General features: G+C 35.6%; 1 protein-coding gene across 17 annotated transcripts in view; it reads left to right on the forward strand.

Annotated features, from left to right (window-relative positions):
• The window catches only part of EHBP1 (EH domain binding protein 1), a 263,931-nt gene that overhangs the window by 70,284 nt on the left and 177,307 nt on the right, over nucleotides 1-16,340 (forward strand). For all 17 annotated transcript variants that reach the window (XM_036435472.2, XM_036435473.2, XM_036435477.2 and 14 more), the window contains exon 6: nucleotides 13,025-13,206. In XM_036435472.2, coding sequence (XP_036291365.1) covers nucleotides 13,025-13,206 — 182 coding nt within the window. The remainder of the gene's footprint in view (nucleotides 1-13,024; nucleotides 13,207-16,340) is intronic.

The following is a 16,340-nucleotide window of genomic DNA, read 5'->3' on the forward strand; positions in this document are numbered from 1 at the left end:
GCATTCCAGCAGTAGTACACAAGGGTTCCTTTTTCTCCACATCCTCACTAGCACTTGTCATTTGTTGATTTGTTGATGATAGCCATCTGACATGTGTGAGATGGTACCTCATTGTTGTTTTGATTTGCATCTCTTGGAAGACTAGTGACTTAGAGCATGTTTTCATATGTCACTTGGCCTTTTGTATGTCCATTTTCAAAAGGTTTCTATTTAAGTCCTTTGCCCATTTTTTGATTGGATTGTTTATCTTTTTTTTATTTTTTTTATTTTTTTTGTTTGTTAAGTTGTATGAGTTCTCTATAAATTTTGGAGATTAGGCCCTTATTGGATATAACATTGGCAAATATGTTCTCCCGTGCAGTGGGCTTCTTGTTGTTTTATTGATGGTTTCTTTTGCTGTGCAGAAGCTTTTTATTTTGATGTAGTCTCATTTGTTTATTTTCTCCTTAGTTTTTATTGCTTTAGGACAGTGGTTGGCAAACTCATTAGTCAGCAGAGCCAAATATCAACAGTACAATGATTGAAATTTCTTTTGAGAGCCAAATTTTTTAAACTTCAACTTATTTTAATGCCACTTTTTAAAAATAGACTCGCCCAGGCCATGGTATTTTGTGGAAGAGCTACACTCAAGGCTCAAAGAGCCGCATGTGGCTCGCGAACCGCAGTTTGCCGACCACGGACTTAGGAATAGTATCAGTAAAATTATTTCTATGACAGAGGTCTGATATTTTATTTTTTAAAGATTTTTATTGACTTCTAGAAAGTGAGGAAGGGAGAGATGGAGAGAAACATCTATGTGAGAGCAAACATCCATCAACCACTGCCTACACTATTGAGCCTGCAACCTCAGCATGTTCCCTGACTAGGAATCAAACCATCAACCCTTTGGTGTATGGGATGACACCCAACCAACTGAGCCATATTGGCCAGAGCAAATTTTTGTTTATTTTTAAAAAAGTGTTCAAATACTGCTTATAATTCTTCTGACTCTTAGCTATGCATGGGTTTTGTGTCAGATCACTTTGCATGCAGTAAATTGGTGCTAGTTGTTGTTGCTTGTGTTATAATTTGAGCACCAATAGCATACTGGGCACCATACCAGAAACATCTTAGCCCTACGGACACAGTTTGATTGGCAGAATACTAAATTCCCATAGAATGACAGTGATTGCATAAAAGCAAAAAGAATCAAATAGACATCTTTGTCAATAGTTAACCTGAATAGTTAAGCCTTTAGTATCCCAGATACTACCTTTAAGATACCTAGCTTTGCTGATATATAAATGAATAAGCAAAAGCATGCCTGCTAAGTATGCTGTTGTGGTATGTGAAGGGCCAACTAAGATAATTTCATTTAACTTCAACACAAATCCTTTTGCTTATAGGCAAATCTTTTGCCTTTTTAATAGTGGTTGGAGGATATCTATATATGAACTCTTTTGTCCTCCCATCTGCCTTACAAAAACAAAACCAGAAACCATTGCAGTGGTAGAACTGATGATATGTCTTGATAAACTTGCAGCATTTTAAAGTTTCTAGGCCTAAATTTTCATAGTCATCTGTAAACAATGGTAATAGCAGCAGCCCTACCATTTAACAAGATGTTAGTTAAGGTCAAATAAATAATGATCCCAAAGTAGGTCTCTAAACAAATGGTAAAAATGGTCATTATCTTTTAAGTGCTGTGAAACATCAAATATCAAATGCTGTGAACATCAATAATTTTTCTATAGTATTTGAAATATATGAAAATAAAGAAAAAGATGTAAATGAAATTGAAAGCAATTATTTGTTTCATAAAATAATGGATTTCTGTGAAAATCTCACCTCTTCTTTCCAGGTGTAGTCAGTTAACTGTCTCTTTAGAGGCATTTTAGTGTAGTGGTTAAGACTTGGACATTCTTAGCTGTGTAGTCCTGGGAAAACTGATGAACATCAGTTTACTTATCTCTAAAATGAGAATAATCCTAGTCAACATATAAGCCTGTGTAGTCAACACTACAAAAAGTATTAACATTTGTTTAGAACAGTGCTCAACACATGGTATGTTGTCATTGTATTATAGTTAGTTGTGCTATTATTGATCTGTCTTAAGCAGTGGCTAGAATTATAGAAATCCATGATGTAAGAAATGTTTAATGATTTCTACCACAGGAAAAGATGCCAAGTGATGTTATATCACATGGTCTCTCTAGTTCTATAGATAAGAAATAGTTTTCAAGCTTTCATATTATTATTCTTTAAAGAAAAGAAATCTATAAGTGATTAGGATTAGTAAGATTATGCAATTTTTATAGAGAACTGCATAGAAAGTATACTACACAAACCATGTGTTATCTATAATTGCTTCTTGAAAAAGTTTCCTAAAACCAGATAAAGTATTTATTTGAAATGGTAGTAATTTGAGGTGTTGACTCTTGCATTTTAACAATATTTACTGAATTTTAGCTGAAACATTAGTTGATGTTACCTCTTTTCTTGCACTATATTATAGGAAAGTATGCTGTAACTGTATATGATTGTTCAGCTTTAAATGGTTAATTATGACTTTTCAACTTCAGAAATTTTAAGACATTTTGATCACCCTGGAGCTGAAAAGCACTTTAAGAAATCACCTGCCCATCTTTCTGCTCTTAGGCAAGGCTGTACCTAAGACATCACAGAAAGTTATGGTAATTATCTATATGGTTTGTGTGTTTTTGGATTTTTTTTTTTTAATCTGAAGAAATAAGATCCTACAACTTGCCCTGAAGCAAGCTCAACACTACAAAAATATTTAAGTATTTAATTATAATGGAAGCTATGAAGTTGGTGCATCAATACAAGGACCTATATACCTCTTTACCCTCACGCTTCATACTCTTTTAGTTACCTGTGGGGGGCCAATAATTTTTATTAAAATATATTTTTAGTGGTTTCAGAGAGGAATGTAGAGGGAGGGAAGAGGGAGGGAGGATGGAGGAAGAGAGAGAGAGAGAGAGAAAGAAATATCAATGAGAGAATCATTGATTGGCTGCCTCTTGCATGCCCCTTACTGGGGATCGAGCCTGTAATCCAGGCATGTGCCCTAATCCCCCCTCACCCCCGAAATCTACGGTAACCATGGCCTCCTGGTTTATAGGTTAATGTTCAACCACTGAGCCATGCTAGCTGGGCTGAGGGCCAATAACTTTTTAAAAAACATCGAATCTTCTTGGTTCAAAAGCAAGTAAGCATTTGTGAAAACTGTGTTCCATGGCCCTGGAACCTGGAAATGCAGGGGGAAAAAATATGAATGCATTCTAACAATGGTATTTTACTTGTACCCTTCATATAAGTTTGGAGTTGGCCGAATGAGCTGCTAAAATCCTAAATAATAAAGATGTAATATGCAAGTTGACTGTAACACCCTCACAAGATGGCTGCCTAGGGCCAGGCCGGCAGGGGGGTTAGTAAGGGATGAGCAAACGACTGAACAAGCAGGCTGTGTGTGGCAACAAGGCCGATGGGGGAGCCATGAGGGATGACTAGGCTGGCAGGGGAAGCAGTTGGGGGTAACCAGGCCGGCAAGGGGACTGTAGGGGGTTAGTAGGCTGGCAGGGGGACAGTGAGGGGTGACTAGGCAGGCAGGTGAGCGATTAGGAGCCAGCGGTCTAGGATTGTGGTCGGCAAACTGCAGCTCGAGAGGCACATGTAGCTCTTTGGCTCCTTGAGTGTGGCTCTTCCACAAAATACCATGCGTGGGTGCGCATGTACAGTGTGATTGAAACTTCGTGGCCCATGTGCAGAATTTGGTTTTCGGCTCAGAAGAAATTTCGATCGTTGTACTGTTGATATTTGGCTCTGTTGACTAATGAGTTTGCCGACCACTGCCTTAGAACATCTACTAAAAACTATTGGAAAATTCTGATAGTGTATTTCCTGGTTAAGGTTAAAAAATATCTATATAAAAGCCAAAGCCACCATAGCAACTGAACAGACGACTGAACAGTCTGTGTGGGGCGACCAGACTGGCAGAGGGCTTACCAAATGACCAAGCAGCAGGCTACATGGGGCAACCACGCCGATAGGGGGTTAGGGAGGGGCGACCAAATGACTGAGCAGCAGGCTGAGTGGGGAGACCAGGCCAGCAGGGGGGTTAGTGAGGGGCGACCTTACGACCAAACAGTAGGCTGCATGGGATGACCAGGGCGGCAGAGGGGGCAGTTGGGGGCAGCCAGGCCAGCAGGCAGAGGCAGTTAGGGGTGATCAGGCTGGCAGGCAAGCTGGTGAGCAGCTTGGGCCAGCAGTCCAGGATTGTGAGAAGGATGTCCCTGGGATCGGGCCTAAACTGTCAGATGGATATCCGCCAAAGGGTCCTGGATTAGAGAGGGTGCAGGCTGGGCTGAGAGGACACTTCCTCCCCTCACTGCCCCTCCTTCCCCCCCTGCTGTGCACCGGGCCTCTAGTATATATAAAATAGTATGAATATGCTTTTAGTGGCATTATTTAGGCTTTTAGGAGTAGGGGTTGATATAACTGCTCTTTACCAACTTTTGTAGGACACTGTAATAATTTTTTTTTTTTAACAAATTATAATTAGTTTAGACCACATGTGTCAAACACAAGGCCCGCGGGCCAAATCCGTCCCGCCAGGCCTTGCAATGTGGCCCGCACTGCGCTGTCATCACTGCACTCCGCTGCGTTTCCATCACAATGACAGTTTATGACTGTTCAGTAAACCATTCGGCCTGCAATTTAGGCTGGATTTTAGATTTTGGCCCCTTCTCTGTTTGAGTTCGACACCCCTAGTTTAGACCTTTGACTGGAATACTTTAACTTGTATTTTTATATATATATCTGGAGTTTCCCTCTATTTGAGCAGGTTGAAGTTTTTTTATTTAGATTTTTTAGAGAGCTGTTAGATTTCATTCTAAAATCAATATGTTTTTATAAATGTTTTGAGTACATATCTAAACATATTTTTAACAGTTCTTTCAATTCACATTTATGCTATCAGATTCTTCCATCCAACCATCTAAGTTGGTTATTTTAGCTGACATGTTTTCTAATTAAGTCTTTGAGGTTGAGAGAGCTCCCTGTGGCATGTCTGCTTTAGCAGTTAATTGCTCCATGGACTCCAAATTAAATTCTGTATTATTCCAGTTTGGTCTGCTGATGAAGCAATGATCTTTTCAGCATGGCCTGAGAAATGCAGGGCTTGTGACAGCTCAAAGGACCAGCATCACAGTTTTGGAAAAGTTAGTTTGACTTTTAGATTGGCTTTTTTTTTTCATTAGAAAATAAAATTTAAGTGTTATCACAGAGTTAAGTGAGAGAATACCAGGCACATAATAGGCTCTCAATAAGTATTTTAAAGAATAAATAAAGCAAAATTATCGGTCTTGATACTGTGGTATACCAAGTTGTTGTTGTTGTTGTTGTTGTTGTTATTATTATTATTATTATTATTATTATTTTTAGAAATAACAAGGTATTGGGCATTTTTAGATGATATTTGATTGAAAAGTACCAGGAAACAGATACGATATCTTTCTGTTAAGGATGGTATAAGGTGTTTTTGCTTTAGGGCCACAGATTGGGTTAAGAAACCTTTGAAAGGTCCCTTCTAACTCCACATTATCTCATTTGACCATTTTGGTATTTGAGTCAATAGAGAAAATGTTTTTTTACGCAGATACGTGGGTGTGTTAGTTTTTTTTTTTACTGTGAAATAATGCACATAGTCATAAAATAGAGGGTAAGATCTAATAACTAAGACTTTTAAATATGAATCTGGTCACATGACTTTAGAATGCTATTTGGAATTCTTGATTGCCTTGATTCAGTTGTACAGAATCAGAATTTAGAGTTCTAATGGAGAAGAATGAGTAGAATCAGGCATTAGACTGTGAGACTCTAGTGCTGCAAGCATTGATTTATCATGACTTGCTTATGGCAGCTCTGAGTCATAGCATCTAAACAGACAAGACAAGAGAATGTATAGTTGCACTGATGATCACAGGTTCACATCTAAAGAATTCCAATAAAATAAATTTTCAAATAATCCTAATAAATCACTAAGAATTGCTAAATTGAAGAGGTTAGGTCAATGTGAGATAAGAGAATATTGTTTTGATGGCTATTTTATCAGAATGATTAGTTCTGTACTTATAAAATTCAGATGAAGAATTCTGCTTCTGACAATGTGATAGAATAGGTAGTATGAATAACTCTCCTATTGGAAAACAGATAAAAACTTGGGTAAAATAGGACCAAATGATCTTTATGAATGCACTCTTATAATGACACAGATAGAAAGAATCCAAAGAATTTTTTTTAATTGAAAGTAGGAAGTCTAGAAGATAAGCATCATCATAGCATTCCCACTGAAGGTTTCTACTGAACTGGTGATTCACTGCTCTTACCACTGCATAGAGAAGTCAAAAAAGTCTAGCACTTCCCATGTCCCCAAGACGGAACGTCTAATAAAATCCCCTTGTTGCACAAAGCAGACACCCCTATTTGGAAGAATAACAGGTCACAAATAGCCAAAGATACTCAAGGGGAAGGGATAGAGATAAACTTTGACCAGCTACCTCCTACATGCCACCAATGGGGATTAAGCCCACAACCCAGGCATGTACCCTGACCAGAATGGAACCAGTCATCTCAGCCACTGAGCCACACCAAGCAGGCCAAAGGCTCTTGAAGTATGCAAATAAGGAGAGGAACCATGAGAATGTAATTATTCATGTTATAATCAGTTAATTCCTTATTAGTTATTATAAAATCTTTATTTTATGCTGTACAGAGGAAACATTCACCTATATTGCTTTTATTGTAAACACTTGAATACCATTGAGAATATATTGAGGTGGATAATTTATTTTAGGTCTAGCAAGAATGTAGGGGGATCCATGCATAAATTTTAATAACTACATTGCTACATTACTGTAGTAACTACTTAACTATAGACATTACTTTAAAACAAACATCCTGCATGGTGATCAAGATTTGTTTTCCTCGTTTCAACATTGCTGGTTCTAGATAGACTTATTAGACTTATTATATTAGTGTAATAAACCATTTTAAATGGCTCATAAATATTAATAGTAAACATTATTCATTAAGCACCTATTATATGCTAACTGCTCATATGTTGTCCCAAGGATTTCTATAGGATATACTTCTAGGATGGGAATTGTGAGTTGTAAGGTATACGTGTTCAACTTTACAAGATAATGCCAAATTACTCTCCAAAGTGTCTGATCAATTAAAATTCTCTCCTGCAGTGTAAGAGAGTTTGCATTGTTCTTATTAACACTTGGTATCGTCCAACATTTAAAAATATTTACCAATCTGAGAATGTGAAACTGAGATTCAGATACCTGAAGAAATATGCCAAAGGTAAAACAATGAATAAGTGCTGGTGCCACATATAATAGGCTGGATTTAAAAGAAATGGAAATATATAGGTTGATTCTTATTTATAACAATGAGAATAATTATTAAAAATGGGAGTGAGATTTCTTAAGTATAATGTTACATAAGAACTTCCTTAGGGGGAACTATTTCTTTATTAATTTTTATTTTACAACAGAACATACTATAATATAATATCTATGAAAGAAAATATGTATTACATGCTATTTTAAATATCTTCAAAATGGAACAAATACCTTGTTAAATATTGTTTTACTTTTCAGTGATACTAGATTATGTTCCAGAGTACTAAATTGTTTAGTGCAAAATTTAGATGTGATTCCATGGACATTTTTTTTTTTAATTGTCTAAAGTTTTACATATGTCTCCTTTTACCCCAATTGACACTCCCCCCCACACACACACCCTGGAGCCGTTCCAACCCCCGGGAAGCTTCCACCGCCCCAGTGTCTGTGACCATTGGTTATGATAATATGCATGCATACAAGTCCTTTGGTTGCTCTCTAACCTCCCCCTCACCTATCATTTGTCTGTAAATTGATTTATTCTAATTCATCAAATTATGTTGATCATTATATCCCACATATGAGTGAGATCATGTGATATTTATCTTTCCCCGACTGGCTTATTTCACTTAGCATAATATTCTCCAGTTCCATCCATGTTGTTGCAAATGTTAAAAGTTCATTTTTTTTTTATAGTGGCATGGTATTCCATTGTATAGATGTACAATAGCTTTTTAATTCTCTAAAATTTATTTTAATATATTTTATTGATTTTTTACTGAGAGGAAGGGAGAGGGAGAGAGTTAGAAACATCTACGAGAGAGAAACATCGATCCTTCTGCACACTCACCACTGGGGATGTGCCTGCAAGGAACGTACATGCCCTTGACCAGAACTGAACCTGGGACCCTTCAGTCTGCAGGCCAACGCTCTATCCACTGAGCCAAACCAGTTTCAGCTACAATAGTTTTTTTAATCCACTGATCTGCTGCTGGGTACTTAGGCTGTTTCCAAATCTTAGCTATTGTAAATTGTGCTGCTATGAACATAGGGGTGCATTTGTCCTTTCTGATCGATCTTTCTGGTTTCTTGGGATACAGGCCTAGGAGTGGTATTACAGGGTCAAATGGGAGTTCCATTTTTAACTTTTTGAGGGAACTCCATACTGTCTTCCACACTGGCTGCATTAGTCTGCATTCCCACCAGGAGTGTAGGAGGGTTCCTTTATCTCCACATCCTCTCCAGCACTTGCATTTGTTGATTTGTTGATGATTACCATTCTGACTGGTGTGAGATGGTATCTCATAGTTGTTTTGATTTGCATCTCTCAGATGATTAGTGACTTGGAACACATTTTCATATGTCTCTGGGCTTCTTTCAAAAGTGTCTATTTAGATCCTTTGACCATTTTTGATTGGATCATTTATCTTCCTTTTGTTAAGTTGTATGAGTTCTTTGTAAATTTTAGAGATTAAGCCCTGATCTGAAATACCATTGGCAAATATGTTCTCCCATGCAGTGGGCTTTCTTATTGTTTTGTTGTGCAGAAGCTTTTTATTTTTATGTAGTCCCATTTGTTTTTCTCCTTAGTCTCCATTGCCCTAGGAAGCTGTGTCTGTAAAGATATTGCTGTGACATATATCTGCTATTTTGCTGCCTATGGAGTCTTGTAGGATTTTTATGGTTTCTTGTCTTATATTCAAGCCCTTGAGCCATTTTGAGTTTGTTTTTGTGTATGGTGTAAGTTGGTGATCTAGTTTCATTTTTTTGCATGTATCTGTCCAAATTTCCTAGCAACATTTATTAGAGTGTTTTGACTCCATTGTATGCTCTCGCCTCCTTTGTCAAATATTAATTGAACATAATGGCTTGAGTAGATTTCTGGGTTCCATTGAGTAGATTTCTGGTTCTGTTCCATTTGTCTATATGTCTGTTTTTGTGCCAGTACCAGGCAGTTTTGTGAACTGTGGATTGGTAATATAGCTTGACATCTGGTATTGTGATCCCTCCAACTTTGTTCTTCTTTCTTAGTATTGCTGTGGCTATTTGGGGTCTTTTTTTATTCCAGATGAATTTTTCGAGAGTTTGTTCTAGGTCTTTGAAATATGCTGTTGGTATTTTAATGGGGATTGCATTGAATCTGTAGATTGCTTTGGGTAGTATGGACATTTTAATGATGTTGATTCTACCAATCCATAAACATGGTATGTTTTTCCATTTGTTTATGTCTTCCTCTATCTCTTTTTTCAGACCAGGTCTTTTGTTTGCTAGAAGATTTTTTATTGCTGCTTCAATTTCTTCGGTAGTTATCTGCCTATTAGGTTTTTTTATTCTTCCTAATTGAGTTTTGGGAGCTTGTATTTTTCTAAGAATATGTCCATTTCGTCTAGGTTGTCCATTTTGTTGGAATAGAGTTGTTCATAGTATTTTTTCATAATTGTTTGTATTTCTGTGGGAACGATTGTTACTTTACCTCTTTCATTTCTGATTTTGTTTATTTGTTTATTTGGTTCTTAGTGAGCTTGGCCAAAGAGCTGCATGTGGCTCTCGAACTACAGTTTGCTAACCAACCGAGTTATCTGACCAGGGCTTGAAAGTGTGATTTTTGGATTAAATAGATCAGAATCACCTAGTAGTAGTGAGTTTTTTTGGGGGGTGGGAGGGTGATGATAGTGAGGAGGAGAAGTACTTAATACTATTTTTAGAAAATGCAGGGCTCATCTCTAGACTTCTAATTTAAGATCTCTAGGATTGGGAGATAGGCATCAGAATTTTTAACAACTCTTCTAGTTTTATTTTTGTTTTTAATAAGCCCTAAAGTTTAAAACTGCTTTAGAGATTTTGAAGTAATTCCCAAAATACCGCCTAATTCACTAATACATGTATAAACATGGGACCAGAGGCAGAAACTTAAACCTACACATATGTAATCACTCACTTCATAGTGACTTTTGTCATCTAACTTTCTTTCTCTAAGAATTTATCTTACTATTTTCCTCTTATTTTTGTTCTCTTGTCTAATCTGCATGCGATATGTTAGCATTAGGACTCTGGCATCAATAGCAGTAATTCTCTCTAAACTTTCCCTGCCTGGCTGGTCCTTACTCCCTTAAAGAGGACTATAGGATGTAAAAGATATGCTCATATAGAAATGCAGTCAGTTAATTTATTCTTTATTGAACTGTTGATAGCAATTATATCAGTCTTGGGTGGGTAAAGATTTGGTAATAAAGATTTGTGAAGCAGGCGTTTCCACTAGCTGAAGAATTAGTAGAAACACCATTCAAACCCCTTCTCCCAAAGATATAAACTTTAATGTGATCCTGTCATAATATCAGGAATGGATATTGTAGATTCAAAAGAGCTCTATACTGCTTACCTGCCCAAATCTTATAAGCACTGTTTTTGTTGTTACTGAACAAATTTTTGCTTTTAATTAAGTAGTATAGCTAATTGTGTTTAGAATTTAATAATTTTATTTTCTGTGGGGGTTTTTCAGACACACCAATTTACCAAATAGTTAAAAATTCCCTAAGTTCAGCAGAAAACCTTTTCTGCATAACTTTTATCTAAAAAATGAAGTCCACAGATTCTTAATCATCTAGATGCTAGATTTTTCAGGAATCATCCTTAAACTGGGCTTTTAAAATTAGGTGCATTTCCAAGTTATCTTATGTTTTAGAGTTTTATTATTTGGTTATAAAATTAGATAATTATTAAGGGATCAATGTCATAATTTATGAAACAGATGTTTAACAAAATCTGAAAATAATATGTGGTACATTGTATGTTATGCTTTCAAAAGAGGTTTTAAGTCATATATTATATGTAGAAGTTGTTAGCTATTCAAAAGGTACAATAAGAGATTATTGTTCATATCAGTGTAATCAGTTGATACTCCCTGATCGTACTTTTTAATTTTGCACATTGCCAGAACATTGAACCTTAATCTTATTCTTTGATTGTCAGTGACTAGAGAAAGATCACTTGTATTGTTTGGGATAGTCACATCTGCTAAACTTGAGTCAGTTGAGGGTATTTGCATATTCTTAAGTATTTCTTCTGAGAGAATCTAAATCCTTCTCAAGTGCTTGATGCTTTTTTGAAATTCATTCATAAGGTATCTACATGCACTAATAGTTCTGAATAATATTGCTGTGCATAATCTGACAGATAAGACCACATTTTAAAACAAGGTATTCTTTAGGGATGCTATATTACATTTTTTACTTGTTCTGCTCAAAGAAATGCCAAAAATTTTAAAAGGGTGTTTCAGTGTTTTGATTAAATTAGTATATCCTAATTTTAGACAAGTTTGTCAATCATAGGACAAATAAAGATTTATTAAATAATTCAAATGGTAATGGTAGTTTTTTCTGCCATGGTAATTTTATAGAAAACCAATGTAGAGCTTGAATAGATTTGTTTAATCTCCTTATTTTATAGGGAAGGTTACTGAGGTTCAAGTTACTGATTTACTCAAGGTCATGTCGTTTGGAAATTAAACCTTATTTTAGGTCTTAACTCTCAGACCAGTAAACTCTACGAAATGCTAGTTTATGACCTCTGGTTACATTAATGATGGTATGACCTCTGATTTACATTATTTACAAATTGACCTTCTAAAATTTCCCATATGATATTAACCAATGCCACACCAATAAATTAATTAAAAAATACATTTTTTTCTTGCCATAAGAACACATAATCAGGAGTTATTATGTCTTATTCATTATAACATTTCTCCAGAATTGACACCTTATCTTTTTCATACTTCACACCCAATGATTATTTTTCTGTCCTGCTATCATTGTTCTCCTATGCTATTATTCTATAAAGGATAATTTTGAAATAAGATAGTTTATTAATGGAATGTTAAATACCTTTGATAACAAATAGGTTCTGTTTTTGTGTTCTATTTTTGATGAGTTGGCTATTGCTATGTGGAGAAAAAATTTTATATCTTTTGGGCTTGCTTAGTAGTGAATGCCACAGGCATAGGATCAGAGAAACTAACTGTTTCTTCCTTGATATATGTGATCTTAATCACTTCAGTAACTTATGTAGACTGAAGTGATTAGAAAAGGCTCCAGGAAGAAATCAGACTCAAAATATAGGATAGAATTCAGTATTTATAGGTAGAATGAGGTAGAATGTTACCAAGGCTGAGTGTTTCCTTTAAAAGTATAGGCATTCGGGAAGGTTAATTAGGTTAATGTAACCTAATAACATTAGTTTTACATTATAATGTAGTTAGGTTATATTAAGTATAACCAAAAGGAAGGAACACAATTATTGAGAACTTTGATACCTGCCCCTGTGCTTTTTACAGAGGCCTGGAGACTTTCTGTTCTAGTTTCCTTTCCTGAGTTATTGAGAGTTGTTAAATCTTCCCTTATTTTTGCCTATGTCAGTTCTTTCCAATTTTATGTCTGCCTTACATATGTAATAGTTGTGATATAAACTCATTACAATTTTATTTCATTATTATGTTACAGGAATTCATTGGAGAAGGAAGTCTCAATTGTTTAATCATTTTATTAAAATTGTATTTTAAAATATTTGGCTATAAAATAAATGACTCCAAATGACATAATAATTTTTTTATCTTCCAGGAATCCCCTTCCGGTAGAAGGAAAGCTCTTGCTACTAGCAGCATCAACATGAAACAGTATGCAAGCCCTATGCCAACTCAGACTGATGTCAAGTTAAAATTCAAGCCATTGTCTAAAAAAGTTGTATCTGCCACTCTCCAGTTTTCATTGTCTTGCATTTTCCTCCGGGAAGGAAAAGCCACGTAAGTTTATTTTGTCCAGAAAGCTGCTTCAGAGTGTGTTTAAACACTGTAGGTTTATAGCTTTGGACTCAGTAGATTAGCAACAGTTGAGAACATCTACCACATACCAATCATTCTTACCATTCTTTGTTTCAGAGATTGAACTAAATGAATTCCTTGTTATTTATAGCCCTTGTGACTCTAGTCTAGAGGATGAAGAATAATATTGGGTCTAGTAATAATTAATGTCGTTTTTAAACATTCGTTTAAAATCTTGCTTGGCGTTGACTTGTATTGACATAACCTTCAAACACGTGGTATCTACAGAACGTGTGAACTGCAATTAACAAGTTTTGCTTGAAAAAGTTTGTGTTTGGTTTGGGTTTTGTTGCAAAACTAGGGCTAAGAAGATGGCGGATGAAGAGCATATTCGGCACTGCATGCTTTACGAGTTCCGATTAGGAAGAAAAGCAAGTGAGGCTGCAAAAAACATCTGTAGTGCTCTTGGTCAAGATACAGTTAGCGCCAGAAAATGCCAGCGTTGGTTTGAGAAATTTCGCGAGGGAAATTTTTCGTTAGATGACAAGAGTGGTCGAGGCCGTGTGTCCAATTTTGATCAAGAAGCTCTTCAAGCTCTTTTGGTGCAAAATCTTCAAATTACCCAACAAGAGCTTGCGACAACTTTAAATTGTTCACAAAAAACAATTTCCAATCAATTGCGTGCACTTGGCAAAGTCCAAAAGTTTGGAAAATGGGTTCCTCATGAGTTGACCGACAACAACCGTAATCAGAGAGTCACAATTTGCAGTTCGCTCCTCTCTCGTCAGAACCGTTTGCCGTTTTTAGAGCAAATTGTTACGGGAGATGAAGAATGGGTGCTGAATGTTAATTTGAAAAGGCGGCCTCAATGGTTGGACAAAAATGAGGCTCCGCAGCCCACGCCAAAACCTGTCTTGCATGCGAAAAAAGTGATGTGTGTTTGGTGGAATTTTAAAGGAATTCTTCATTATGAACTTTTACCATCTAACCAAACCATTACAAGTGCAGTGTATAGTGCCCAATTGGAAAGGTTAGCCCAAGCTTTAAGAGAAAAAGAACCCGCGCTGATTAATCGGAAGGGCGTAATTCTTCACCGCGATAACGTACGACTGCATACTGCAAGAATCACTGCTGAAAAACTGCGCCAGTTGGAATGGGAAGTTCTCCCTCAACCTGCATATTCTCCTGATATTGCCCCTTCTGATTACCATTTGTTTCGTTCTTTGCAAAACTTTCTTCTTGGAAAAAAAATTTAATAATGAAGAATGCCTCAAAAATGCATTGACCGAATTTTTTGCATCAAAATCACAAGAATTTTACAACAGAGGGATTAAAATGCTTCCTGAGCGTTGGGCACAAGTAGTAGAAAACAACGGCAACTATATTGTTGATTAAATTTTGTTGTATTGTTTAAATAAATTCGATTTTAAAAAAAAGTATTAGAAACGACATTAATTATTACTAGACCTAATATAAAAGTGATTGCAGCAAGTTTCAAGTTTTATATTATAACTGTATATTATAGTATATCGTACATGTTTGTTTTTATATTTTAGTGTCTTTTGTGTAAGTGGTTATACTCTGAAATATAAACCAATTTGTGGAGCTGTTTGGTTCAGCTGAGATATAAGAGGAACCCAAAATGAAAAACTTAGGGATAAGAGTAATGAAAGAATTAAAGGAACCTTTGCCAATTCATGTTCTTTGGTTCAGCCTTCCAAAAATTGTATAACAAGGTGTACAGGTAGGCACACTTTGTTATAATCACTATCCTTTTCAAAAATCACTTCTAAAGCTCTCAAAAGGCATTGCACAAAGATAATTTCTATACGCAGTTGTACTTTCCTAAAAGATGTAACATTATAGCTGAATAAAATGAGGTGAACATACCTAGAACAGGTTAAAAAAAAAAAAAGTAACATTCACTCTAGTTAAATCATGGGGTAAGTGCATGTTTTGGGTACAGTGAAACCGTTAGTATCTATTTGGATTGGAAGATGGAAATGTAAATTCTACATCTTGACTTAAAAGATGAAGGGAAGAAGGCGCCTATAAACATTACAATCTAATCTGAATTACACTTCTGAATGTATTTGACCTAGTGAAATGTGGTTACTACAATATAATTGGTCATTTCTACTTAACTGATTAGACTGAATACTGTGCGTCAGAATGAGATATTTGGCACTCACCTTCAGGGAGCAAGTGACTTGGTGGATAACATAAGCCTCTTTTCTGGAAAGTTTGCTTCTAAGTGAATGTGGTAGAGAGTGCAGAATAGAAGCATTACTAGTCTTTCATATCAGGACTGTAAATTGTAGACTTAAACATTGAGAAATTAAAAATTAAAACCTTATCCTGAAATCCAAGCCAAAATGAAAGGTAAGGAAATAGAGAAAGAATAGAGAAAACAAAATGAGAGAAAATCCTTTGAAGGTGGACTCCTTTCTACTGGGCAGAAGCAGTAAGTGAATCAGTACCATTCATAGAAATGTAGGTGAGAGGAAATTCAGTCAAACCAAATATCTCAGTTTGAGTGAAGTATTCTCTCAAACACCCTGTATTCCTTCTTGCCTCGTTACCTTTCCCAAAGGAAAATGTTCAGGGTTAAAATATGAGAAAATTAAATAGGTAAAATTAAGCAAATTAGCATTTTAAGAATAATATATCTTGAAATTATCCTCATTGATTGGTGAGCAACTTGTAAGGCATATATATAATAAAACATAACTTTTTTTGTTCATGTAGACTTTGTGTTACTAACTTATTTTAAAATGGGGAAATTATTTAATTCTAAGCTTATATGAGATAAAATGCAAAGAATTTCTAAAATCCAGTTTAGTCTGCAAAGTCATATTATATTTTAGAAAAATGAATATTTACATAAGAGACTTTAGTTTGTGTGTTTTTATTGTATTGTGCTAAGAACATGAGAAACTGTTTTAATTTGGCTTTCTGAGTTTTGAGGAAGTATACTTGATTAAAAGTTAGTTTGTATATGACATGTTAGAAATATGTTTCATTCATTGTAGTTTGTTTGAAATTTAAGATAAAAATGATAGATCAGGAAAACTTAAATTTTTTGTTTACAGTATTTGATGTAAATTTTTTCTTTT

This window comes from Pipistrellus kuhlii, unplaced genomic scaffold (genome assembly GCF_014108245.1).
Source record: "Pipistrellus kuhlii isolate mPipKuh1 unplaced genomic scaffold, mPipKuh1.p scaffold_m20_p_13, whole genome shotgun sequence".
NCBI lineage: Eukaryota > Metazoa > Chordata > Mammalia > Chiroptera > Vespertilionidae > Pipistrellus > Pipistrellus kuhlii.